A 27,503-nucleotide genomic window follows, 5' to 3' on the forward strand; every position below is an offset into this window, starting at 1 on the left:
ATTAAACCAATGTCTATTTGTAAAAATAAGTGTCTAAAATGACGAGAAACTTTGACAAAACATTTAAGAACTATGTATATACTATCCCAATGTAAAAACGTGATCTCAAAGATCAAATATAAAGTAAAGTCGACAGCTGAAAAGGAAAGAGCAAAAGATGAAACACCAAAGCACTGATTTAACTATCAAAAGCAGACGTTATTACAGTGCAGAGGTTAAGATGAGAACACTCGAGAAACAGAATCAAAGACACCAGTCTTGCAATCTAGCTACAGAAAGCCTAGTGAAAGTATCAGCAATGAAAATTTTATATCTGCTAAACATAAACTGCTCTGATTAAAACAATTCAATGATAATCAATAATTTGTTAGCATCCTAAGACAAAAAAGAACAGAATATACACTAGAGTAGCATAATGTCACATTGCGAATGCAGTTGAGCTACATTTACAAATAGCCCAGTTACAGGAACAATTGGTAACATTAAAACTCTCAACAGTGAGCGTTAAATACTTCTAAAATTAAACTATAAACACCCACCCGACTTAAGCCACACGTATTACTCTAAAAACACTACCAAGTGCTCTAAATGTAAAGATAATTAAAATGGATTCTGTAGTTTAATTAGTTGTCGCTACAATATCAGGTTTGAATATGTACTGCCCAAGATTCAAGACTTTAAATACAAATATTTTATTGTGTAAAGAAATTATACTACATTTCCAAGAAATATAAATAAAGATCTCTTAAATTTTAAGTTTTGAAGAAAAAAATTAACATTTTAAGGACAATAAATTATTTAAAAAATAACATACAATGCATGGGGGTTGGCATAATGGTTAAGGGGGCTTACCTCCCAGACACAAGGTACAATATTTGATTCTTAACTTTGGGTTGGGAAATTTGGCTAAGCTTAACATGGCCCACAAGGACAGACACTCTAGTACTATCCTATGAACATATTAATGAAATAAAAAGTAGGCGCTCTCTAACTATCAAACTTAAAAGAAGTTAACGTACTTAACAGCCAAATGGTAAAACTAATATTTGATTTTAAAAAAACGAGGAAAAAAATGAAGAAATACTAGGAGATTAGCAGTATACTTGCTACAAACAGCTTGACATGAACTTATGCAAAAAAGCATCGTCAGAACTATGCAATCGCAGTCTGTGTAGTATACTTTTAAGGTATAGCTGACGCCCACTCAACTTACAATGCCTTTATTTACTTATTAGAATATATGTTAACCATAGTAATGTGCTCATTATTAAGGCTTAAGTTCAATCACTACTTAGGTAAAGCTCCCAGAAAAAAAATACAGGAATAGAGGAATGCTAACTTATAAATGATGTTTTAAACTAAGACACGCACTGCACTAAACATCACTTTAATAATTTGCCTATTTATACAGAAAAAATACAAAACAGTTAGTTATTTATATAATGCATTAAGCAAGTACTGTTTAAACTGTGATCACTGATGAACTGTTGAAATTTGAAGTATGTATTTGTTTAACAATTGCTTTCTAGTTACTAATGAAGTCTTGTACATAAAAAGTCTAAAATATCTTATCTAATGCTTGTAACATGTTTTTTGTATAAACTGTAAAGATTCCTAAACTGTCTAAAATTTGTAGTATTTAATTGTATAACAACTAGTACCTGTACGTTAGTAGTCTAGTAATCTCTTGGAGCTTATCTCCCCAGGACTCTACTGAAGATGGACATAAATCCAGTTAGACTATCCTGGTCAACAAATGTAAAATAAATAAATAAATAAATAAAAAATAAATAAATTTGTACTGGAGTAACAGTTCAAGAAACAATACAAGGTGTTATCTGACAAATTACAAGCGACTTCCATGCAGCATTAATCACTGAATGAACACAGCTATAAACTCTACAGAAGAAAAAAAAAATCCCAATAAATACTTCATTAACTAGTCTTTTGCCGAGAAGTAAAAAGTGATTGTAAAGGTGCCAGCACCACTAAAAATACTGCAAACATGTTAACAGTACTACACTATCACAACAAAATTTACGGTATGCATGGTTACCTAATAATGTCACTGGTAGGGAATTTATAAATAAAATCTGTGTGTACCAAAACAAACTCAGCAATACAGAAAAAAGTTATTTACTTCATAATTACTTTTTAAATATGATAAATTTAATCTATACAGAACACACTCACCATCATCCATGTTTAATAAAACTCACCATCATCCATGTTTAATAAAACTCACCATTCAAACAAAAAATGTATTCTCTCATAACATTACCATGCCACTACTTAACCCCTTTCCATACCTCTATTATTACCAAACCTTTTTCCTTTCATTCCTTCCACTATTAATCGAATTGTATGGTGACAGTTCCAATACAATATTAAACAGCGCCTCTCTATACAGCCATTAGAATTATACACAGTACAATAGACACCTTGACTTATTCATCCCTCTATTATTTATATCCTTAATAGCGTACATACACGTCTCTATGTATAGACTTCATCTGATCTGAATTTTAGTTTATGTAAACGAAATCAAACTAAATAACAACCAATATTAGTTCACAATTTACATCCAAGCCTTTGCCTATACAGTACTCCTATTAGTAGAGCTTTACTCCAATATAAACAGATAACACCTAAACAGATTTTCGAAAACACAGACAAAGCAAAAGAGCAGCAATAACAATTTGCGCAAGTTGATTTAAAAACAAAACCATAGCCGATTCAGATCGAGAGTTAACTAACCCGGTTTATAAACTATTCTGAGAAAATTTTCAGGTTCCGAAAAGAAATCGGAACCCATCCAACTACCTAGCTAGCAGAAACAGATCCAGCTCTCTCGACAAATACACCAAAAAAGAATAGAACATCTGTAAAAAACGGACACCCTGACAAACGGTTTAACAACCTAATCGTAGAACCTCGTTACATCGTCCTAAACCCTCATTTATGGTTCTGATTCAGACGGAAACAAAGATAACAGAACGAACGTTACTAAACTATACCCTACAGTCACAAATGGAAGTACTCCTCTTTCTTTCGCCACCTAGCCTTAGTATTAGGAAACTACATATGCAGTAAAAACACGTACACTACACAGTTTGTACACTACCCTCAAAACTGCAAAGTAAAAACTATTCTGAAAAAAAAAAATCCTCCAATACCCCATAATGCATTTTGCCCTACTACTTTATTTCCCACAATGCCTTTAGGGCTGGCGCATGATGTTGACGTTCTTTGCCCGCCATAAGCTTGTTAAACGGTGTGAGGAGGCATCTGCTCTCTTTGTGTACAAGTTTTGTATGTTTATTTTCGTATAGTTTGTTGATTTGGTTGTTTAATTTAAAAGCTTGTGGTTCCTTATTTCTTTTAAAGGTTGTTCTAGAACTTCTAAATTTTCTCGGTAAGCATGGCGTATCGCGGTGGACCAGGGGCCCAGAAGGTCCAGAAAGTGATGGTGCAGCCAATCGTATCCTTTATGTCTGGGGGGTTAGGAATGTCTGGTTGAACCTGTAAGGTAAAAGCTGTCAGAAATAATGCTTAGTTCAGATGGCGAGCTTGTACTTGCTTTCTCTTTGTATTTGTATTAATGACAGATAGTTTGTAGAGTATGTTGTGTAATACTGGCATCTGTAGAACTTCTTAATGGTAAGTTATATGTAACGGATCGAATCGTTGAACCGTGTTGATAGTGTAATGCCAGGTGTTAAGTTTGTTTGGAGTATCAGTTGTTTTTATACTGTACAAACGAGATGAATGGTAATAAGGCGAGCGGTAGTACTGCGGCTTTATTTTTGCAGTATGCTGGGAGGTTTTGTAGTGTATACTAGTTTACAGCGATTAGTTGACTAACGTAATGCTAACTAATTTGGCAATTACTGCAAAATGGTGTGTAACTGGGAAAAGTAGTAGAATGTCAATGTATAGTCTTGGCTTTTCCCGGTTAGGAGTCGCCACAGCGGATCACCTGTCCGCAAATGATTGGCAGTAGAGTTTTACAGTGTCGAGTTGCCAGCCCGGCGCCCAACCTTCCACAGAAGGCACACTCACACCTAGGGCCAATTTAGCGTGTCCAATCCACCTGCAGCATGTCTTTGGGATGTGGGAGGAAACCGGAGCACCTGGAGGAAACCCACGCAACCACAGGGAGGACATGTAGACTCCCCACAGAAGGCACCACGGCTGAGGATCGAACCGGAGAACCTCTTGCTGTGCAGTGACAATGTTAATCACTGCACCACCGTGGCTGCCCAGGATTCCCGTCGAATTGAAGTGTCCCCCCCCCGGCACCTTTGTAAAAACTGACAATACAGACTTTTAATTTCCTTATGCTATGTAATATCTATTGCAGCCCTAGTCATAGCACTTTTAGTCAAAAACTTAGGATTAATTGATAATGGCTGCAATAAAATACATTTGTATTGTTTGTCCCAATGTGAAATCTTTAACTTTACAATTTTGCCAATTGTGTATTAGTAAAACTCTGGTGTTAAAGTTGTGAAACTTTAAACCCATGTAGGTGTAATCGGCTTTCGTTGTGTAATATGAAAGAAATGAGAATTGCTGGACAGTAGCTAAGAGTAGACTTTTCAAGGTAGTCCATGTTGTGTAAAGTTTAACAGTGACATCAAAATTTTCAAGTAACAAGTACAGGCAGGATTTTTTTCCAGTTGTGATCTATAAGTAAATGTTTCTTTTTAAAATTGTAATATGAGTGGGCACCGAAGTTTAAGATGTATAAAGGATGTATACTGCATGTAACTACCTTAACCTAGGTAGTAACATGTATACATTTATTTGGATATATTTGTCTTGGTATATGTAGCTGGGTTTAGACACCAATATCTGTTACAGATTTAAAGGGCTGAAGTGTAGTGCAACTGTGTATAAATCGTTGGAAGTATTTTCCAATTTGTTACTGAAAAAGACAGCAACTGGGTCATTCTATTTTAGAGGGTTTAACATTTTAATTTGTTTTATTTCTTTGTTAAACGTATCCTCTTTACATATATGTGAATGGATCGGATCACCCCCCCCCCCTCACATTGAGTGTATTCTGAGTCTGGACTGGACCATGATTTGTCCCTTACCTGGGTAAGTATGTCTGTGAATAACCAATATTAAAGGCTGGACCTAATATATTGTTATAGTAGTTTGCATTTCTTCCACCTAACTGTGTTCTGGTCTTGGGTAATTGGTTCAGAAATTTGTTAAACTTAAAGTACTGCTTGGAGTTGATCGGCATACAGGAAATAAATAAACTAGTTCATAGGTGTGTACTAGGTTCATAGGTTCATACTAGGCTATCTGCCCTAGGGCATTTATAAGCCTAGCCAGAATGTTTGGCTTTCCCCACCCATTTTAAATTTATTTTGCTATGCCCTTCGAGTTTAGTATACTGTGCCTCTAACAGTGACACAGAAGTGATACCTGGGGTAAACCTACGATCTCCCATCCACTCATCAAGATTCCTCTTTAAGAGAGTCAATGAGGGACTCTGCCTAACCTGGACTGGGATTTTATTCCAGAGTGAAGGGAGCCTCTGGGTTATGAATCTGTCCCTCCAGCATGTCCTATTTATTTTAGTGCTGAGGCTCAAGTCTCCCGAGCGCGTAGCTCGATGGGATTTGGATTTTGAGGTGCAGCATATCCATTAATTCCGGGTTGGACATGGCTTTATACGTCAGGCACAGATCGCCTCTGAACAGGCGGTATGCCACTGAGTAGAGCTGGAGTTTCTTTAACCGGGCAGCATATGGCATTTGTTTGAGCCCTTTGATCCTCTTGGTGAGGTACTTTTGGGGTCTTTCCAGTTGCTGCAGGTGTCTGGTAAGGTACATCCCAAAAGGGGCATTGTACTCAATTATGGGCCTGATGAGGGATGAGTAAAGAGGCACGATGACCTTCCCTGATCTAGATGTGAATCCCTTCATGATTAGGTGGGCTATATAAAATGTTTTTCTAACCACTTTGGCCATGTGGTTGTCAAATGAGAGATTGCTATCAACTTGGGTCCCTAATTACTTCTGTACTTAATGGATTACCACCTATGTGGTAATTTGTGGGCACTGTTTTGCCAAAGGGGATGACTATACACTTTTTGGCATTTAGCTTGAGGCCATGGCTCTGGCACCAGTTGTCTGTTTCTATGAGGCCCTTTTGGAGGATGCTTGTGTCTGCTGGAGAGTCTATTATGGCACCCAGTTTGCAGTCATCTGCGAACTTGGTCAGCCACAGTCCTTCCGTGTTGGCCTGTACCTCCAAGAAATATATACCGAACAGGAGAGGTCCCAGGACTGAGCCTTGTGGGACACCACTTGTAACTGGTTTGGAGTCTGACATGGCTCCAGCAATTCTAACCATGTGGGTTCTGTCCTTGAGACATATATTTAAGCTGGTGAGCTTATCTATAATGCCCGAGTGGGGTATTGTATCGAAGGCTTTTACGAGGTCCAGGTAGGCTGTGTGGACCACCTTCCCCTCGTCAATGGCCTTGGTGACTGTTTCAAAGAAATCAACCAGGTTTAAGAGGCAGGATCTGCCCTTAACAAAGCCGAACTGGGTAGGATCCAGTGTTTGTAGGTCCCCAATATCTTTGAGGTCCATGATGATCCTTTCCATAGCTTTGCAGACCAAGCTAGTCAGGCTTATGGGGCGATAGTTTCCAGGATCCGTTGAGGCACCACCTTTATGGTGAGGGACCACTGTTGCTGTACGCCACTCTTTGGGCACATATCCTATAGTAAGTCTGAGATTGAACAGTAGTTTTATGTTTGGGTTTAGCTCTTCTTGGAGTTCATGTAGGACGCAGCCCGGGACACCATCTGGTCCCATTGATGCTGTGTGTTTTGCTTTGAAGAGGGCGGCTTACCTGAGCATCTGAGATGTCAGGGGGGCAGCACTCTGCTGGGATAGATATTTGCCCTTTTGGTGGGGAGGGGGGGGAGTTTGCACTGAACCTGTCAGCTAGGATGTTGGCAATGTCTGTGGGTTCGGTGTATTGTCATTTTGGACTAATTCTGAGCATATCTGGGAATTACCACCCAGGTTCCTAACATAACTAAAGAAAGCCTTGTGATTATCCTTAGTGTCCTGTGCAATTTCTCTCGAAGCTGGCCTTAGACAATTTTATATGTGCCTGTAGTTTTTTGCTAATACTGATCAGTGATGCCTTCCCTTTTTGGGATTTTGCTCTATCATTTAGTAGCTTTCTCCTTCTATTGTATAGTTTGTCTATGGCTGGGGTCCACCAGACAGGACGTCTGCCTTTGGAGGATTGGCTCTTGGTTTTATTTGGGATCGCATGATCCGTGCATTCCTGAAGGTGTTCATAGAATGCATTTATAAAGGATTCTGCGGTCTGGGCCGTATTTTCCACAGGCCCGGGTGGCTTTGAAGGATTCCACCTCAGTTTTGAGGAGTGTGAAATTTGCTTTAGAGAAGTTTTTCACTGGTTTTCTGGGCAGGGGGTGAGGTCGGGATGTGAATATCCAGTGAGATTAGTTTATGGTCTGATCTTACCAGTGAGGGATACACTTCTGGTCTGGAGCATAAAGTCCCCATGTTGGTGATCAGGTCCAGTATGTTTTCCTCTCTTGTGGGAGTGGTAAGTTGTTCCATAGCATTTGAGTTTATAAATTCTAGGAACCTTTGGGCTAGGGTGTTGAAGCTAGAGTAATGCTCCCAGTCTGTTTGGGTAGATGAAGTCGCCCAATATAATGGTGTTTGGAGAGACCTTCATATTTTCCAGTGTTCTCAGGAAGGCCGAGTGGGGTTCCTGGGTTTGGGAGGGTGGTCTGTAGCAGGCTATAAACTGGAAGGCAGTTTTACCCACTGTTAGTTGCACATGGATAGTCTCTGATGCTTCGTGCTTTGCCACCAACCTGGAGGTGTGGGTATCTTTGAATATCGATACTCCCCCTCCTTTTGTGGTTCGGTCCAAGTTTTGGGGCCGAAAAGCATTATGAGGTATAACCTGGTAGTGCTGGGGTGCTCTCGGGAGCCCTGAACCAGGTTTCTGTTACTGCACAGATATCTATGTTCTCCATGCTAAGGAGAGTTTCGAGTGCGTGCATCTTGAGGTTTAGACTTCTGGCGTTGAGTAGCATTACTCTTAGTTTCTTATCCCTTGTGATACCTATGGAGGTGGGTTTGTCTTTTGAGCCTTGCCTAAAGGCACTATGGGGGTAGCAAGAGCCTTTGCCAATATCCGAAAGCCCAGGGGTGACAGGTGCAAGCCGTCCCTAGTGAAGCATCGTGGCTCGTTGAGCATATCATCCCAAGCTGATGGGCATTGGATCCCCTTTGAATGACTCCAGTACATAAGCCAATTGTTGAAATTGATTATCTTGTTTTCATATTGTGGCATCATTCTTGTTGAGGGTAAGATGCTACTCTAGGTCAGGGTCATACCGGCCTGGGCTACACGCTCAGAGCTCCTTTGTCTCTTTTCATGTAGTCCAGGGAGGTACATCTCAGGTCATTCACCAGCATGGACAATGACAGAGTCATTTGTACTTGTGACCTGAGTGCTTGTGTTGTGGCAGATCCTAGTGCCCGACAGACTGCTTACAGTGACCCTCTCCTTGTTCAGCCTGGTGAGCGGGACGTCGGTGTGCCTGATGAGTCACCTATTAAGTGTCACCTATTAAAAGTGTATCAGGTGTGTTTAGTCTTAAGGGCTGTGACTGTTTGGCACACTGGCTTTGTGAGATGTGTTGCACGTGTTTTGTTTTGGGGTAGTGGCTGCTTGGGTGTCTGCTTTGGAGGTCTCTGCTGCTTCAGCAGATCTTTATTTAGAGCCTCCGAGTATGTTTTTGTGTGATTATGTGTTTGGTTTGCTGTCGTGGTAGGTCTGTGTGCGACTGGAATTGTAGTGAGTGTGGTTTCCTTCTCCTCCTGACTGGTTATGCCAGTACTGAGTTGAGAGAGCTTAGCCTCCAGTTTGGCTGTATGGTTGCATCTCTCATGTTGGAATTTGTTGCGAGGAGGAGAGGGTTGTCTGTGTACATGAGGCAGTTGTAACATTGCCTCAAGATTCCCAGATTCACCAGCTGGACTGGAGAGGAGATTGACAACTGACCTTTGGACATGCTAGAATAATATTGGGAATTCCTTAATTGAAAACCAGGGCCGGTGGGGAGTGAGGGTGTAGTGCTTTTAATTTTTATTGCTGACTTATATAATTGCTTTAGTGAGCAAGTGCCAGGTAACTTAAGTGCAATGTGTTACAGGTAACTTAAATGCAAAAACGATAAACGGTAACTTTCTTTCAAGTGAAACAAGGAAGTAAGTACAGTAAGCAATGCAGATATCACTGGTGATCCACAGAAGCGCTGAGAAGCCGCGTATTAGGTGGAATTAGCATTCCAGGGAAATAACAAGCAAACAAACAACAAGCCTATAAACAAAGCTAGATTCAGCAGGCCTGGATCTAGTCTATGCTACAGCAAACAAGGTGTACCAATTTCAGTAAGATACAGTTCAAATATTCAGGCATTATAAACCTTTAACCAGAAATTCCCAGCTCAGAAGGGCAGAGTCCAGCCTCTTCTCCCACAAGAGTGCAGACCACAAACCTTCTTAATGTAAAATAACTGGCCTGAAGCCCAAGTGCTTAAACCAGAACTGTTACACTTTGAGAATAACAGACACTGTTCTTAATCAGCAGTTCCCAACTTAGAAGGATGAAAGCTACCTGTCCTGCCACCACAGTGCATGCCACAAACCTTCCTAATGTAAAACAACTGGTCTGAAGCCCAAGTGCTTAATCCAAAAGACTTAGAATGATAGCTACACTTTAATCAAGTTACTACCAAGCAGTAATAAATACAATTGAATATTTTAGAGAATGCCTGGATTAGTGCTCAAGTTACACAAACAAAGCTAGATCCAGCAGGCCCGAATCCAGTCTATGCCACAGCAAACAAGGCGCACCAACTTCAGTAAGAAGCAGTTCAGATATGCATGCACTATAAGCCTTCAACCAGAAATTCCCAGCTCAGAAGGGCAGAGTTCAGCCTCTCCTCCCACAAGAGTGCACACCACAAACCCTCTTAATGTAAAATAACTGGCCTGAAAGCCCAAGTGCTTAAACCAGAATTAATACACTTTTAGAATAACAGACACTGAGCCCTCAATCAGCAGTTCCCAACCTAGAAGGATGTAAGCTACCTGTTCTGCTACTACAGTGCAGACCACAAACCCTCAGTGCAAAACTGGTCCGAAGCCCAAGTGTTTAAACCAAAAGGCTTAGAATGAGTTACACCAAGCAGTAATAAATACAATTGAGTACTTTTAAGATGATGCAAAAGTAAAAAAAAGTAGGTAGAAACACAAGTACAGTAAAAGCAGATGAATTTTTTTCTGAACAAGTGCTGAGATCAAAGAAACAGATTTGAGTGCTGAAACTAGAAAACTGGCTAGTTATAAAAAAAAACTAAGCTAGAAGGCTTCTCTCCAACACAGAAGGGCTTGGGGGCTCAGAAGCCTACAAATAGTCTATACCACTTAACAGGAAAGGCAGGAAACTAGCTTAAATTTTTTTTTTTTTGCCCTGGGGCTTTTACAAGCCTAGACATAGGATTACCCTGGCATATTGCCACCTGACACTGGTTCCCAGTGCCTGTGTCAAGTAGAGCCACTGGTGTTATCCCTGGGGTGAATTTTTAATGGAGCTGGGTCAGACATGGCTTTGTAAGTCAAGCAGAGTCCGCCTCCAAGTAGACTATTTGAGACTGAGAATAGTTGGGTGTGTTTTGAGTCTGTCCATATAGGACAGGTGTTTAAGGTCTAGGATCCTCTTTGTGAGGTACTTTTTGCTGCCTCTCCAGTTGTTGCAGGTGTCTAGTGAGGTACATGCCAAATGGGGCATTGTACACTGGCCTTATGAGGGAAGAGTAGAGGGAGACTGACCGCTTTCTTGGATGCAAAACCCTCAGTAATGAGATGTGCAACTTTTTTACCACAGTGGCAATGTGGTGATCAAGAGAGGTTGCTGTCAGCCTGTGTTCCCAGATCTCTTATGTCTTGTGTTCAGTGGACTGCCATCAATGTGGTAATTCATGGGAACCAGGTTTTTCCCAAAGGGGATGACAAGTTTTTGCCATTGAGCTTAAGGCCATGGTTCTGACACCAGTCATTGGTTACACTGAGGTCATTTTGTAGGATGTCAATCACTTGGGGCGTTAGTAATAGTTCCCAACGTGCAGTCATCTGTAAACTTTGCTAGCCAGAGGCCCTCTGTGTGGGCCTGGACTTCAGATTAATAGATACCAAACAGGAGAGGACCCAGGACCGAACCCTGTGGGACTCCACTCGTGACTAATCTGCAGTCTGACTTGGAGTTAGCTGCTTTCACACCACCTGGTGATACCAGGGGTTGATGCCAAGCTGAGTGAGTTTTTCTATGATTCCTGAGTGGGGAATGGTATCAAAAACCTTGGTCAGATCAAGGTAGGCTGTATGAACCACCTTGCCTTCATCTACAGCTCTGGTGACTGTCTACCAAGTTGCGCAGGCATGATCTTCCCTTCACAAAACCAAACTGTGGGATCCAGAGTTTGAAGGTTCCCTATGTCCTTGTTTATTGGGTCCATGGTGATGCATTCCATAGCTTTGCATATCAGACTCGTCAGGCTAATGGGGCGATAGTTCCCAAGGTCTGTAGTTGCTCCTTTGTGGAGAGGGATAAGTAGCAGTGCGCCATTTGGCAGGGACAACGCCTGAGTTGAGGCTGTGATTGAACGGAACACACAGATGAGGTGCCATTTCACTCTGTAGTTTATGTAGAAAACAACCAGGGATATGGTCAGGTCCCATAGAAGCTGTATTCTTGGCAGTGGACAGTGCTGTTTTAACCTGTGCAACAGTAATTCGGGTGCCTGGCACTATACTGGTATTGTGATTGATCCTTTGGGGTGGGTAAAGTTGGCACTGAATCAGTCTGCCAGTATACTGGCAATATCTGTTGGCTCGGTATAGGAGGTACCATTGTGCAGTATCTCTGAGCAAATCTGAACAAGAAAGTCTTAGACTAATAAGCTAGTATAAGTGCAGGAAAGAGAACTAGTAGATCTAAGGGGGGGGTGATGAAGTGCAGGTTCTGGCACAGCTCAGCTTTCAAAACCGTCCTGGATACAGAAAGTATGTATCTGGATTAGACTAGTTACAGGAAAGGCAGGCAATGAGCTAACGTGGGCTTTTAAATCTGGAAAGTTATGGTAAAACGGCCAATAAACTACAATTTCTGAGCCAGGAATCACTCCTGTTGTGGTAAGCTACCTAGTGCTTACCACTCCCACTGATGAGCTGGAAGGCTTCCCTCCAACACAGGCTTTGGGGGGGCTCGGAAGCTTAGTCTTGTATACAGCGAATATGTATCTGGACCAGACTAGTTAAGGAGGGAATAAACGTGCAAATGCAGGCTTTTATGCTTTTACCTTTAGCAGTATTCTGAATCATTTTTAAGTAGTGCCTGTATTGATTTGTAAAGAAAATGGATTGGAACGATTTGATACAGTTACTTTAAATAAATTTGGGGAGGGGGTTGCACTTCACGGAGATCGTTTACTTATAAAGGGAGTGTTTGGTACTTCAGCTGCAGTGAAACTATTTGTAACTGTGGGCATCATTACTAGTGCAGTATAGAACACTGTTGGTAGAAGGTTACACATGAGTCTCTGGTGTCCAATTTTTCCAGTTTAGGTAAAAGCACATGGTGGCAGTGTATAGATTCTATACAAATGTTTCTGGCCTCGTAGAATTTGCAGTCCAGTCAGTGTACATGGGGCATCGGGTGCCTCCTGCAAATCACTGCAGTGAGTCCAGCATTGAAATAAAAGGGGGTTTTTTGTGGCCCCACCCACTGAAAAATAAAAACTACACCTGTTCACATATGGTGGGTTGTGATTCGGTAATATGGTTTAAAGAAAGTTGGTGCAACTTTATTCTGTGTCTAACTGGAAACTGAGTTGGCGATTTAACATGGGGGGGGTAAAAAGGTCGTCTGTCTGTGTGTTGTCGTCTGTCCATTGGTCCCAAGTTGTGCTTAAATGGGGATATGCAGGAACTCTGCTTCACTTGGATGGGGGTTCCTGTTCCAGAGAAAGGGAATGGAGACCTTTGTCTCAATGTCTTATGTTGCAAGCAAGATTTTAGGTCTGTCTAGTAGTTCTGGTGCTGTTTTGCAGGTGTGCAGAAGGTTCTTCAAAATGGTCCAGCGTTGCCTTGTATGCCAGGCAAAGATCATTGCCAGTTATTTCTAAGAAGTGATCACCTCTTAGTCTGTAGAGTCCAAATACAAACAGGGCTTTGAGACTATTGACGTAGAACATTGTTTACTCATTTGTTTTGTAAGGAATATTTGTGGCTGTTCAGTTGAATGTGTCTGATCAGATATGTTCTGAAAAGATAATTATACACTGATGGACCTAAGGACTGAGTACATGGTATGACTACCTCTTTAGACCTAGGTGTTGCACTCCTGCTTATAAGTTGAGTAATGTAGTATTTTCTCACCTTTGGGCACATGTTGGTTGAAGGCTAGTTTACTATGTACATGAGTTCCCAGATCCCTAATCATTTTTATAAAGGTGTTATTGATGACCTGGCTACTTGGAGTAGCAGACTTCCTAAAAGGTGTTATAATTTTTTTTAAACTGTAGCTTTGGCAGCAAGTATTTCTCTGGGGGGGGGGTGTCAGTGACTACTCCCTCTTTGCAGTCTTCAAACATGGTTATCCAAAGGCCTTTGACATTGGCATCTACCTACTTGTATGTCAGAGGAGTGGGCCTAGCACAGAGCCCTGAGGGGCACTACTGGTGGTAGGCTTCTTTGTGGAGATGGGCTCACTGATTTCTAACCTCCTGGATAGTGTCAGTGAACATACTAGCTATCTAGTTTGTTATAAAGGGGGTTATACCTAGTTCTATATGTTTGACCATGCCAGAGTGGGGTCTTGTATCAAATGCTTAAGTCAGCTGTAGGTAGTATGCACTATGTTCCCACTCCACTAATTTAGTGGACTCTGTCCCTAAGGCAGTAATCATTGCCTTCCATTGACGAAGCCAAATTGGGGGATGGGACCAGTGTCTCTATGCCCTTGTTTTCCATTACTTTCCATGGTTTTGCAAACAGGACCCATAGGTCAGACTAGTTTTAAGTCTTATCTTACTGTTCAGGAAGTATCCTGGATGTTATCGGACCCATTGAGTCTGTGTTTTTGGCTTTAATGAGTGCAGCCAGTATATGTTCCCTAGTCTTGGTTGGAGAGGTTGTTTTAGAGGGTAAAGTTTGAAATTAAGTTGGTAGCTAACTGGTTTGCTGTATCACCAGAGGTTTGCTGTATCATCAGTGTCTGAATGTTCACCATTGACCACAAGTTTGGCACATTGCTGTGTGCTGCCCTTGAGTTTTCCGACTCAGTTGGAGGCCTAATGGTTCTCATTTGGCAGGGTGTCTTAACCTCAAAGTTGTATTTGCTTTATCTAATTGGCAATCTTGGTTGCATGTTTAGAGTTTCTTTATGGGAATTCCTCTTCCTAATTTTCATGTTGTATATTGTTTAATTTGGGTTGACACCATGATGGCTTTTTTTTTTTTTGGGGGGGGGCTAGTCCTGGGCTTCTGATAGACAAGTTTCTTCAGTTATTGAAGTGGTTGTTCAGAGTTTCTTGAGAGCAATTCGGCATATGCTGTTATGTTCTTCGTTTGGAAGGTCATTGAGTTTTGGCAAACTATCACCTGATAAAAAGTAGTTTACCTTTTAATAGTAACTTATGGTTTTAATGGGATTACTAAGCTGATTTGATTTCAAAGGAGAAAGCTTTATGGTCGGACCTTATCAGGGAAGACTAGGCAAGGAGGGGGGTGCAGCTTTCTCATACTTGTGAACACACGTTCCAGTATGTTTAAGCCTATAATGAGCATATTCAGTATTTGGGCAAGGGTGTTTGTGTTTATGAAGTTCAGGAATCTGAGACCTGTAGAGTTGAAGTTGTGTAAGATTCCCTGTCTGTAGAGGGATGATTGGCCTCCCATAAAAGTAAGTTGTTGGGTTGGGTAGCAAGCATCTCCAGTAAGTTCAAGTATGCATTGAGCTTCTGTTGATATGGAGGGTGACTTGTAGCTGCCTAAGATATGGTACTAGATGGTCTGTGGTGGTCTGCACATCATCCTGTTTGACCACCTTGGAGGTATGACCACCTTGGAGGTATGCTTATATATTGAGACCTCACACTTTTTGCTGTTTGAGTACCCACTGCTCTTTAAGTGTTGAAGGCACTAAGGCCCTGCATTGCTGGGGGTTTTCTGTGCCTCTTTCAACTGTTACCGTAACTGCACAGATGAATATTCTTGGTGTAGCTGTAGTTTTTCTCCTGGCATTGAGCAATAAAACCTCAAGATTCAGTTGAGTTTTTGTAGTATTGGTAGTTTGCCATTTGCTTAAATAGTCTGTATGGGAGTACTTAACATTTAGCCAGTATCTGAAAGCCTAGAGGGAAAGGTTCAGACCATCTTTGGCAAAGCAATGTGATCTGTTAGGTGTCCTGTAAAGGTGATAATATATTGATGGCCAAGTGATAGATGCTGGCGAAGGGACCCCCAAAACTGAATTCCTGTTTATATAACAAAAGGCAAGGATTAATTGGGATATTTGTTTGCTAATGTAAGATGTCTTAATCTGTTTGCACGTGTTTCTTAAGCTACATAGACTTGCTTTTAGTCAATAGATTTATGCGCATCATGTAACTGGAGGCCCATAACCTGCTACTGTGGTGGCAATACTAATGTGGCAGGAAGACAGCTGTGAGGAACTAGAGGAGTTCTGCCTTGAAGGTATGGGGGTTACACTTGTATGAAAGGCTGACCCTGACACTGAAACTGATCTCTGAATATTGAGAGTATTTTGGGTGCTTAACCCAAGACTTGTCTCTGGGCTGTGTGCTGTCCAATGTTGTAGAAGTTGGGGTCCCATACCCAGGGCAGCGTTGTGGGTCGGGGGTGCTTTGTATGGCTTATCCATTTTTAGAATCTGGGACAAAATTGTAAACTTGGCTGTCATTACTTAAGGAATATTAAGCGGCCAATAAATATGGTCAGCTGTGTAGTGGTCTTAATATTACTGGAAAGACTATCGAAACAGTGATAACCTTGTACTAGCATATGTATTTTATGCTGGCTTGTTTTGTTTGGTGAGCTGAAGGTTGCATGCTTGAAATAGAAGTAAAATCAAAATGTCAAGCAGTAGCTATGTGCACTTGTGGTATTCCTTAACACTTTTTTTTTTCAGAATCTAATTTTCCGATACCTACAAAATGTGAGTATTCTTAGAAATGTTAAATGTAGCTGGTTTTGCATTGCATTGCATTATGTTGTAGCTGAAGTCTATGCTGTATTAGTTTGGTGCAGAACTTTAACAGCCTGAGTCTAATGGTTTGTAGTGCATTCCAGAGGGCAATTTAGATGCCAGTTCTTGCGTAGACTACTGTTTAGCTGTAGTGAGTGAAATTTATTTTTGCTTCTGCAGATTCATTTGGTATAGTTTGTAGCCTAGAGTACAGGATGGTTTTCTTGACAAGATCCAGTTGACCTGTATATCCCCAGTATGTGCATAGGGGATTTTGGGACCTGTTGGGAGAGCATTCCTAAACAAAACCAGGAACTTAGCTCTGCATGTTGCGTGGCTGCCTTTGACAGATTTTCTGCCAGTTAAAGTAGTAGGTCTGGTAAAAGGTAAGCTGAAGAGAATTCTGAGCCCCAATATGATGGATCCTTAATGTTTGGCTGCCGTTTCATACACCTGACTTTTGAGGTTAGAGGGCCATCGTAGCACTTTCTGTTAGGCTTGCACATCTTGTTTTTCATCTGTATGATTTTGCAGCATTATGGTTTGAGTATGTTAAACTGTGGTGTTCTAGTAATGAATGTCTGAAGGTGCTAAAGCTGCAAGTGAAAAAAACTGTATCTGCAGGATGTTTTGTAATAAGCATGCTGACGTTCTCTAATCCATTCTGAGCAATCTGTACAACAGAAAGCAATCTGTACAACAGAAAGCAGTGCAAGTCAAGTACTGCTGGCCAGTAGTCCCTTACTCAGTTTGATTGATACAAAAGGATTGACTTGTACATATACAAAATGAAACACTAGTATAAACTGATCCAGGGCTGGCTTTGGTAGAACAAAGAATACAGTTTGTAAATGTACATACAAAAAAAAGTGTAGTTGCTTCTAGGGTCCGTGCCTTTCCAACATGCCATAGAATGAAAGACCTACTGTCTGAACTTGTTTACCATGGAGTTTAAACAAAAAGGCAATAACAAAGGAAAACCATCTGGAAACCTGTATCGACATCAGTTTAGTGATGGATGGGCAAGAGAAATGTGTGTACGTTTTCTCAGTCATGAACTATTTGGCACTTAAGATTTTGGAGATCTGTTAAAATCATGGAGACTGAAGCTGCTGCCCTGGTAACCTCCAAAAGCAGTGGGCCCATTGGGGCTCCCCCTATATGCTCTCACTTAACTGTCCTTGCACCTGTTTGTTAACACTGCAGGTAATTGCCATGTTCTCCCTCTTTGCATAGAAGGTCAAGAAGCTTCAGTGTGAGCAAGAGGGCAAAAATGCATGCATTATTCGCTTCTTAGTAATCTTTCAAAGTAAACCCGAATAGAGCCAAGGGTGTTTAGATTTGTAAATAGCACAGTTTCCATTTCCCTAAGCTAATGGAATCTTATGGTAACTGCTGCAAGAGAGATGGTCTCTCTAAGGGTTATATTGGCCCTTTCCCAGGTCTAGGTATGAGCCCTGAAGCATTGCCAAACTCTTGTGGCATTTTTTTTCCCTCAAGTGGAGGGGGGGCATCCTCCAAGATAGCTGAAGGAAATTGTTCAGAGGGGTACTTATTTAAAACTGCCCAGTTTGGGAGTCCTGTCAGTGACTCGGTGGGGAAACCTTCTCTTATCAAGAGGATTCACCTGACCAAAGTGGATAAGTTCCTTGGTGTCCATAAAGACAGGACAGTCACCCAGTTCTAGTTGTCTAATTCAGTGTGGCGACATTTTTGGGTGGTCATTGTGCAGTCTTAGTTTGCAGGCAGGAGATTGGATGCATTCTCTGGATTTGTGGAATGCATATCTGGGCATTAAAATAGCCAAGCCATTCATGAAGATGTCTGTACATTCTGGTGAATGTTATCCAGTTCAGAACCTTATTTGACTTCTCCACTGGTGCTGCCTCTCTGGGGCTGAAAGTGCATGGCTCCAGTCAGTGTCTGCAACGAAAATTCATCTAAGATTGTTTCCATCTATGCCTATTCTTGGAGCACCCTGTACCACAATTGCAGCTGGGATTTTATTACCTTGGTGTTCATAGGCTGCCAGGTGGGTACAGTCACTGTTGGCCTTCCTTCCCTAGAATGAATTACTGTACCATTTACAGCAGTAATATGCCAGGAACATCAGTGTAACAGAGTTGAGCCGTCAAATTCTACTACCTCATTAATTTCTCAATAGATGGCCCTAAAACCTTCCACAAAGGGGAAAACTGTATTGTGAACTTTGATGCATCAAATGCAACAGTTTTTCATCCTCCACTCTAACCCCCAAGACTCATTTGGCCACGATTGGCTCATAGCTTTCCTTTATGCATCCCCCATGCCATTTATTGCACGCTCCTTCAGAAAGCAGCAATAAGCAATGCCCTTGTCATTCTTGCAACCCCAGTCTGGCTATGTTGTATTTGGCTTCCTCTGGACCTTGACTCAGAAAACCACAACTTTCACTACAAACCTAGTTACTCTTGCACATCTGGTTAGACTCGCCTGGAAGTTCATTTCCCTTAAGCGAACTGCTTTGTCACCAGTTCCATTAGTGGCAAGGTTTACAAAGAGAAATGTGTTTATTGGCAAATGAGTAACATGTTGAGGCTAAGAAAGTAAAGTGGTTATCTAGTACTAACCTTTTTGCAGGGCCTTTGAAAAAGGCTAGCAATGAGAGTTCATCTAACAGCAATCTCATGTCGAGGACTGTACTAGGCTTCAGCCTGTGACAAACTCTGTGTCTGTCTCAACTATGACATCGACAAGAAGCTTCTGAGCTGCATGCATTTGTCATGCAAATTTAATTTTCCTTGTGTTGGAACTAATCCATCCCTTATGCATAAACTTGCTTCAAGTCAGTTTAAGCCAATCTGGTCCCCCCTCCCCAAAATTAAAAAGTCTTCTGATGGGGCGAGAAGTGTGTTGGGATATACATGGGACAATTTAGAGTTTCTCCTATGGAGTACCAAAGACCTTAGAAAGGGCTCCTTTTCTGGAATGAAAAGGTCAGGTGACCAAAGTTTGATTATAAAAATGATTTTTATTGTTTTCCTGTTTTGGTTATTCTATTTGCCACAAATCCCGAGTGCACAATATCAAGATCTAGGCTAGTTTGGCACCTTTCCCCAGAAGTCTACCTTTGAAAAAGATTTGTTCTGCAGCTGGTTGTCTACGTAGCATAGTTTTGTGAAACCCCCAAGAGACTCCTTTTGAAGTCTCTGAGCTTTTGATGGTTTGCCTTAGTACCTCCCTAGGTATGCTGGGGATTCTGTTCAGGCTTCCAGTGGCCTTGTAGGACCAACTTTTGTATTAATGTCTATTTTAATAGAGCACTGGGATTTAGTTGGCTTCTGTCCAAACACTGGAAAGTTCCGGCTACCTGTTAACCAACCCACTATCTATTTTAATAGAGCACTGGGATTTAGTTGGCTTCTGTCCAAACACTGGAAAGTTCCGGCTACCTGTTAACCAACCCACTAATTTGTCCTAGCCAAAAGAACCTAGAGAAGGACGAGAGAGCATAATTAGAACCTAGAGAAGAACGAGAGAGCATAATTAGCAGCCTGAACACTAGGAAAAACAGGTGCCAAGTCAGTTATTCATGTTTGATTAATGAAATGGTTTTATTTGGTCAGTCTGCATTGGTGCCTTGTGGACAGGGAGAGGTTTTGAGCTGGCCAGTGTCTTTGTTGCTGTAGAGGTAATGCTTTCAGCAACCAGTCCAGTTTCCATTCATCAGAACAACTAAAGATGACACCCTGGTCAGCGGCAATATTTCGAACCCATTCTCTGCTCCTGTGCTCAGTGAATCCTCAGTGGCATGAAATGAGTTTCATTCCTCAGATGTTGCACTTGAAGCATAATGGGCTTTTAATTCTGCACTTAACTTTTACTAACCTGTGGGTCTCATGTTCTAACCCCTGGAACAAACTGGACACTTCACTAGCTAAAGATTCGAAGCTTGAGCTCGTCCTACTCATAATTCACCACTCCTTCAGATTACCTCGGATCTTGTTTGCTGCTCATTGGAACAACTGAGGTTCCAGTGCTTCTGAGCTCTTCCGTGGGTTTGGTAATGTTTTGTCACCATGTGAGTTGATTATTTCTTGGTCTTACTACCCATTTACTTTCATGCTCTCCCCTTTCCATTTAAAAAAACAAATCTCTTGCTATGGCTGATCAAAAGGAGAACTTTAAGGCTTTAAGAAATGCACTCCTGTGGGCACAAGATCCTGCTGTCTGCCCATAGGAAGTGCGTTTACTGCCTGTGGCCTGCTCATCTGGACACCGCAGCATTTGTAAGTTCTACCTAGGGCTCTGGCAGATGGGAGTAAGCTTACTTTGGAAGGTTTGCTCCCACCTTCCTTTTTATGTAACCAAATCATATATAGTGGGTTGGGAGAGCAGGAAATGCCCCACATGAGGTCCTCTTCAGGGCCACTAAAGGCACCAAGGTCCTTGTAACTGGCCTCTTCAGCTCGGTCTTCTATTTCTCCACTCTGTGCCTTGTCTGCTTCCTCAGGGCTAAGCTGATTGGCTCAGTCTCCTCATCGTGCTTTGACTTCTGCCTCAGGGCTGCCTACCCCCCACTCGAAATCCCCTTAGCAGAAATCTTCCAGGCCACCACCTTCACATCCTCAAGATCTTCTATGACTTTGAGACATGGGTTCATGGGTAGGTACTAGGCTATTGGCCCTAGGGCCTATATAAGCCTAGCCAAACGGTACCCTGGCTTTTGCCACCCAAGAAAATTGTTTTTGTGCCACACTCTAGTAGAGCCACAGAAGTGATCCCCAGGGTGAATTTCCTATCTCCCATCTAATCAAGATTTTTCTTGAGTGCTAATGAAGAGCTTTGTTTGATATAGATAGGTAGTTTGTTCCAGAGTATGGGAAGTCTCTGGGACAGGAATCTGTCTCTCCAGCATGTTCTGCTTATTGTAGTGACATGGTTTAGGTCCGCAGAGCGTGTAGCTCGGAGGGATTGGGATTTCTTTACGTGGAGCATGGCCAACAGCTCTGGGTTTGACATAGCTTTGTATGTTAGGCAGAGATCGCCTCTGAGTTGGTGATATGCTACAGAGTAAAGCTGGGGTTTTTCTGAGACTGTCTGCGTAGGGCATCTGTTTGAGGCCGGTAGGTACATACTAAAAGGGTGTTGTAATCTTATAATGGGTCTGAGTGATGAGTAGAGGAACAATTACCCTTTTTTTTTTTTTTTTTTCCTGGATGAGAAACCTTTTGTGATGAGGTGTGCCACATAGGATTTCTTTACTACTGTGGCAATGGGATTTCTTTACTACTGTGGCAATGTGATAATCAAAGGAGAGACTACTGTCCACCTGTGTCCCAAGGTCTGTTATCATACTTTCAGTGTTAAGTAGACTACTGCCTATGTGGTAGTTCATGGGTACAGAGTTTTTACCAAAAGGGATAACTATGCACTTTTGGTATTGAGCTTGAGGCCATGGCTTTGTCTCGGTGAGGCCCTCTTGTAGGATGTCCACATCGTTGTGAGTTTTGATTATGGCTCCTAGTTTGCAGTCATCTGCTAACTTTGTTAGCCAAAGACCACCTGTGTTAGCCTGTACTTCAGAGAAGTAGATTCCAAACGGGAGAGGACCTAGGACTGAACCCTGTGGTACTCCACTTGTCTGAAGTTTGATTTAGTCTTCTACTTTCACAGTGTGGATTCTCAGTGAGCCAGTTACCAGCCCATCTTTTGACAGTGGGATTTATACCCAGTTTAGTGAGTTTGTGTATAATTCCAGAGTGGGGGATGGTGTTGAAAGCCTTGGTGAGATCTAGATAGGCTCTGTGAACCACCTTACCCTCATCTACGGCATTGGTGACCAGCTTCAAAGAAGTCTATCAGGTTTGGGAGACATGATCTGCCTTTTACAAACCTGAACTGGGTAAGGTCCAGAGTTTGGAGATTACCTGTTTACAACTTCCATGATACACTCCATAGCCTAGGTGGGGTGCTAGTTTGTTCTGTAGTTCATGTAGCACACAGCCTGGGATGTTGTCAGGTCCCATGGATGCTGTGTTCTTGGCTTTGCAGAGTTTTTTTAATACCTGTGCAGCTGTGGTTACATGTCTTTGCATTCTTCTGGTATAGAGATGGGCCCTTTAGGGGATGAGAGGGGGGTAAAGTTAGGTTCTGCCAGGATGTTGGCAATATCCATTGGGTTCTGTATGTTGTCATTGTGCTTTAACTCAGCAGATCTTGAGTGTTGCCATTGAGAGTCTTGACAGCTATAGAATGCTTTGTGGTTGTCTTTAGAATTAGTGGTTTTTGTTTACGTAACTAGCTTTGGAGGATTTTGAGGGATCTCTGAGGCTGACCACTGAGTTCCTTCAATCATGGGATTGTATTTATTTTTTTTTTATTGGCTTCCTTTTTTTGGAGGATAGCATCTTGGTTCTGTTGGGGATTGCACAATCCATGCACTAGTGCTTATAAAGTGCAATTGTATAGGATTCAGCAGTAGAATCTGTCAGCATGGGTGTCATGAAGTTGGCTTTGGAGAATTTTTTTTTCGGTGGTTTCCTTAATGGGGGGTGATGGGATATGGGGGTCTAGGGTGTTTTGCTTGTGGTCTAATCTGACCAACAAGGAATTTACCTCTGGTGTGGAACACTGACCAACAAGGAATTTACCTCTGGTGTGGAACACTGGTTGCCCATGTTGGTAATGACCAGGTCTAGGATATTGCTGCCCCTGGTGGGGGTGTGGTTAAGTTGATCCAAGGCATTTGAATTTATGAATTCCAGGAGTTAGTACACGAGTAGTTTTCCCAGTTAATGGTGGGGTAGTTGAAATCGCCTGTTAGGGTGTTGGGTTGTACCCTAATTTTCTAGTGCATCAAGAAATGGAGTGGGAATCCTGGGGCATGGTGGGGGATCTGTAGCAAGCTACAGTTTGCATTGCGGTTTTGCCCAGAGTTAGTTGCACTTGGGTAATCTCAGATGCATTATGCTGAGCAACTAGCCTTGAGATGTGGATATTCTTAATGAATATGGATATGCCTCCGCCTTTAGTGCTTCGGTCCAAGTTAGGTGACCAAAAGGTGTGGTATGAATTATAGCCTGGTAATGCAGGGATGCTTTCTGGAGCCTTGAATCACTGCACAGATGTCTGTTCTCCATTTTAAGGAGTGCCTCGAGGTGAGTGCATTTTGAAGTTTAGACTTCTAGCATTAAGTAACATTGCCCTCAGATTTTGCTTGTTTGTACCTGTTACGGTGGTGAATTTGTCATTTGAATCTTGCCTAAAGGCACTATAGGGGTGGCAAGAGCCTTCGCCAGTATCCAGAATCCCAAGGGAGTCGGGTGCAGGCCATCTCTGGCAAAGCATTGTGGTTTGTCGATCATGTCATCCTAGGCAGACAGATACTGGATCCCTTTAGAATGACACCAGAAGCTTGGCCAATTGTTGAAGCCAGTCACTTTGTCCTTGTACTGTGGTATAATTCTGACAGGATGCTACTCGGGGCTAGGCTTATACCTGCCTGGGCTAAAATATCAGTAAGCTTCTCGGTGTCTCCATGTAGTCCAGGGAGGTATGTCTCTGGTCATTCACACCAACATGGACAATTGCAGTCATTTGTACTTTCTGTGGAGTGACCTGAGTGCATGCATTGTGGCAGATCCTGGCACCTGACAAACTTTCTCCTTGTTTAGCTTGGTGAGTAGAACATCAGTGTGCCAGACAGTCACCTATGACTAGTGTTTGGTATGTTATGCCTTATGGGCTGTGGTTGAGTGGCACACTGAGTTTGTGGGCTGTCATTTGGGTTAGGGGGGGTGGAGGTTGCTTTTGTTTCTGCTTTGGAGGTCCGTGTTGCTTGGGTAGATTTTGTTTTCTTTTTTTTGCCTCCGAAAACTTGGGTGTTTGTGTGTTTGGTACAGGTTTTGAGGTACTCTGGGTGTGGTGCAAATGCTTACCTTCTCCTCTTGACTGGCTAGTCCATTTTTGGTGTAGAGATCTTTGCTTCCAGTTTGGTTATATAAGTGCATCTCACAGGTTGTAGTGTTGGGTGATAGGTGGAGAGGGTTGTCTGCGTACATGAGGCAATTGCTGCACTGCCCCAAGGGCAAGGTGAACGATCCCCAAGATCACCACCTGGAATCCCAAGACTCTACCAGCACCTCCCAAGAATATCCCATTGAGCTTCATCAGAAGAGACTGCAAAAGGAGGCATATTGATTCCCTTGAGGAATCTGTTGGTACTGAAGACTTCGGGCAAGGTGAACGATCCCCAAGATCACCGCCAGAAATCATCTTTGGAGACCTTTTAGAAATTCTATCAGAGGTGGTTGGTCTGCCCAAAATCCTTGGGAGGAATCTGTGCTGTGGAGGCTTTCCGGTCTGGCCCATCCAAATCTTGGGCGTGTTTTCTCTCGCACACACACACTGACCCATTTATTGAGTTGGTGTCTTCTAGGGCATGGAAGGGACCAGATGAGTTGGTGTCTTCAAGGGCATGGAAGGGACCAGATGCAGTAGTCTGTACCAAATTGCACTGATAGTATCAAGTGCTTCCTGGACAAGACTTGGACAAAGTGTATCCCTGTAGATGCCATGGTTGCCACAGCCACCAAAAAAAGGAGCCAGCTTAAGAACTCCTTTGTCCATTACCCCAATAGAGAATCTTGGGCATTGGACATATTTTACAAGTGTTTCTGCCTCCTCAATGTTTAGTTGAGGGCATTAACTATTTTTATCCCATTTTGTGAGACTACAGAGGCACCTCATTAAGGAGCTGTCTAGCTCCTTCCTGTTTGCCAAGGAACAGAACCTTTTATCTCCAGATTGGCTACCCTTCAATCACTGAAGTTTCCATAAGGCTTGTATCCCATGCAGTGGAGGGTATTTCAAGGGTGGCTAGTTCCAGCATTCCCAAATGGTGTTATGCCTGGATGAGGCTGTGTGACTGCTAGCCCTTCAAGTTGTCTCTTGTTAATATGCCCTTTGACAGATTGGCCTTGTTTGGACCCACAACAAGAGAGATTGGAAGACACTGTCTGCCATTGGAGTTTTTCTACTCCAGAGTTCCTTTTCCAGGAACAAGCATGGTAATTGAGATGTGGTTCATGAAATCTTTTTCAGGACTGTCCAGGATATGCATCTCCCAGAGGAGGAAATGACCACAGTGGTAGATGCTGCCCATGCATCAGAGGGGCCTGCAAAGCAAAGGGTCTGGGGGGGGGGGGGCTTCTCAGACTGACCCATCCAGTGCTCTTGAGCAGTTGCCATACTGCCTACCTCTGCAGGCAGTTAGCTGGTGTCTTTCTTTGCACCCCACATCCTGGGAGGCCATCCCAAATTACCACTGGGTGCCAAGGAGCATATCCAGGGGGTACTTTTTCCCCCTTGTTTACAGAACCGAATCCGAAGAATTGCCTTCCTGATGAGCCACCCAAATCAGTGGGCGGATGCAGCTGTAGAAATAGCAAGATTGCTTGGTCATCCAGGAGGTCCCTCCTAGTAGTCAGATGGGGTGTCTTTCAGATTCTCTTTGCTACCCCAAGACTGGAAACCTGACACCAATTCTGGACCTAACTTCTCTGGACAAATATGTAAAGGAACACCATTCAGGATGGCCACGTTTTGGTCTGTTCTGTCCTTGTTGAATGACTGGATGTGCCCTGACTACCTTTTGTTTCTGGCTGGGAGCCAGTTATTATCAGTTCAGACCCACCCATTTGGTCTTGCCACAGCCCCCAGCATGTTGAAGTGCTTGGCAGTAGTGGCAGCTAATATCTGGCTGCAAAGGATACCAGTTTCTGTCTGGATGACTGGCTCTTAACTGCTGCAACAAGGCATAGTTACAGGCCAAGGATTAACTGTCAACCTGCACACATCCCAGTTGGAGCTGGTTTGTGATAGCATGGCTGGACACAAGAATGTCTCATCTTTATCTGACTAGTAAGATTTTGGGTCAGACATGTCTTGGCCATTTTGAAACCTCCAGCCAGTAAGTTCTGAAAGTGCTGGGTTCCATGGTAGCCGCTGTTGCTATTTAAGATGACTGTCAGTGGTCTGGTATGATACATCAGCAAATGGGGAGGGACCAAATCTTACCCCCCCCCCCCCCACCATGTCAAGAAGCCAGAGTGTGGCAATGGGTGATGGCAACACACATTCCAGAAGAAGCCAGTATTTTGGCAGACAAGCTTGGCTAAATTTTCTAATGCCTCAAGTGGTCCCTGAATCAGTCTATGGCAAACTCTCTCAGAAATGAGGCCCACGTTGGTGTGATGTGTTTGCATCACCTCTGAAAATGCAGCAGGTACTTTGCCCTTGATCCTTCCTCTGGGACTGCAGTGCAGGGATGCTGTAGTACATACTTGGCATCCTAGTCGCCTCTGCTTTACCCCCATTGCCCTTGATTCCCACATTCTTATAGAAAGGTTCTTGGGTTGAATAAAGGTAATTCTGGTCTAGACAAATGTGGTTACCCTTTCTTTGGTGGTCTCTGATTTGTCCACCAGTGACTCTGGACCTAACATCCTTTGAAGGCGAAAGGCCGAGGTACCAGATCGTAATAAAGAATTACTGGCTTTGGTGTTAGTATGTGTTTGTGAACTGAACTGTTGCTGATTTTTGTGAGTGTATTTGGATTATTACTCTAAGAAAAAAATCTTTCTGTAGCCAGACGGTAAGCAGGAAACACACCAGCAAAGGTCCAAATGTTTTAATACTTCCAAATAAACCAGCAGAATAAAAGGCAGAATAAACGCTCTTAACCAAATTGCGTTTTCGTCTTCAACAACTGTGACTTCATCAGATACTGAAAACAATTAATCAAAGTTTTATATATGTGAAAACATTTCAAGTTAACCTATCAGTCAGAGTGCATCAAATAACAGCCAATCATTACACTGTCCTAGTTAAAAAACTTTTAAATAAAACATACATATATACAAAATCAATACATTTCTTTCTTAATTTAAGATAAATATATTTAAAAAACAGGTATGTTTAAAAACTCCTAGTATTAAATACTTTTACTCATGCATAAAAATGTTCCATTTGAAAACTTTAAATTAAATATATGTTTAAAGCAATTGATTTAGTGAAATAATGTTCCTTTTACTTAACCTTGGTAAAAAGCACCATCTATTGGGCTCATTCAAAATTACAATTGGAAGATATATTTCTTTGT

At 42.3% G+C, this 27,503-nt stretch overlaps 2 protein-coding genes across 2 annotated transcripts in view; one reads left to right on the top strand and one right to left on the bottom strand.

Moving 5' to 3' along the window:
• The window catches only part of LOC122805962 (zinc finger CCCH domain-containing protein 11A-like), a 1,052,395-nt gene extending 1,049,232 nt beyond the window's left edge, over window positions 1-3,163 (bottom strand). The window contains exon 1 of the mRNA XM_044076203.1: window positions 3,104-3,163. The gene's annotated coding sequence lies outside the window, so the exon portion shown is untranslated. The remainder of the gene's footprint in view (window positions 1-3,103) is intronic.
• Window positions 3,164-3,254: 91 nt separating this feature from the next.
• The window catches only part of LOC122806493 (small nuclear ribonucleoprotein E), a 38,023-nt gene continuing 13,774 nt past the window's right edge, over window positions 3,255-27,503 (top strand). Inside the window, exons 1-2 of the mRNA XM_044076993.1 lie at window positions 3,255-3,481; window positions 16,304-16,330. Of these exons, the coding sequence (XP_043932928.1) occupies window positions 3,422-3,481; window positions 16,304-16,330 (87 nt within the window). The 5' untranslated portion in view covers window positions 3,255-3,421. The remainder of the gene's footprint in view (window positions 3,482-16,303; window positions 16,331-27,503) is intronic.

This window comes from Protopterus annectens, chromosome 7.part0 (assembly GCF_019279795.1).
Source record: "Protopterus annectens isolate FY-2018-M chromosome 7.part0, PAN1.0, whole genome shotgun sequence".
In the NCBI taxonomy this organism is placed as follows: Eukaryota; Metazoa; Chordata; order Ceratodontiformes; family Protopteridae; genus Protopterus; species Protopterus annectens.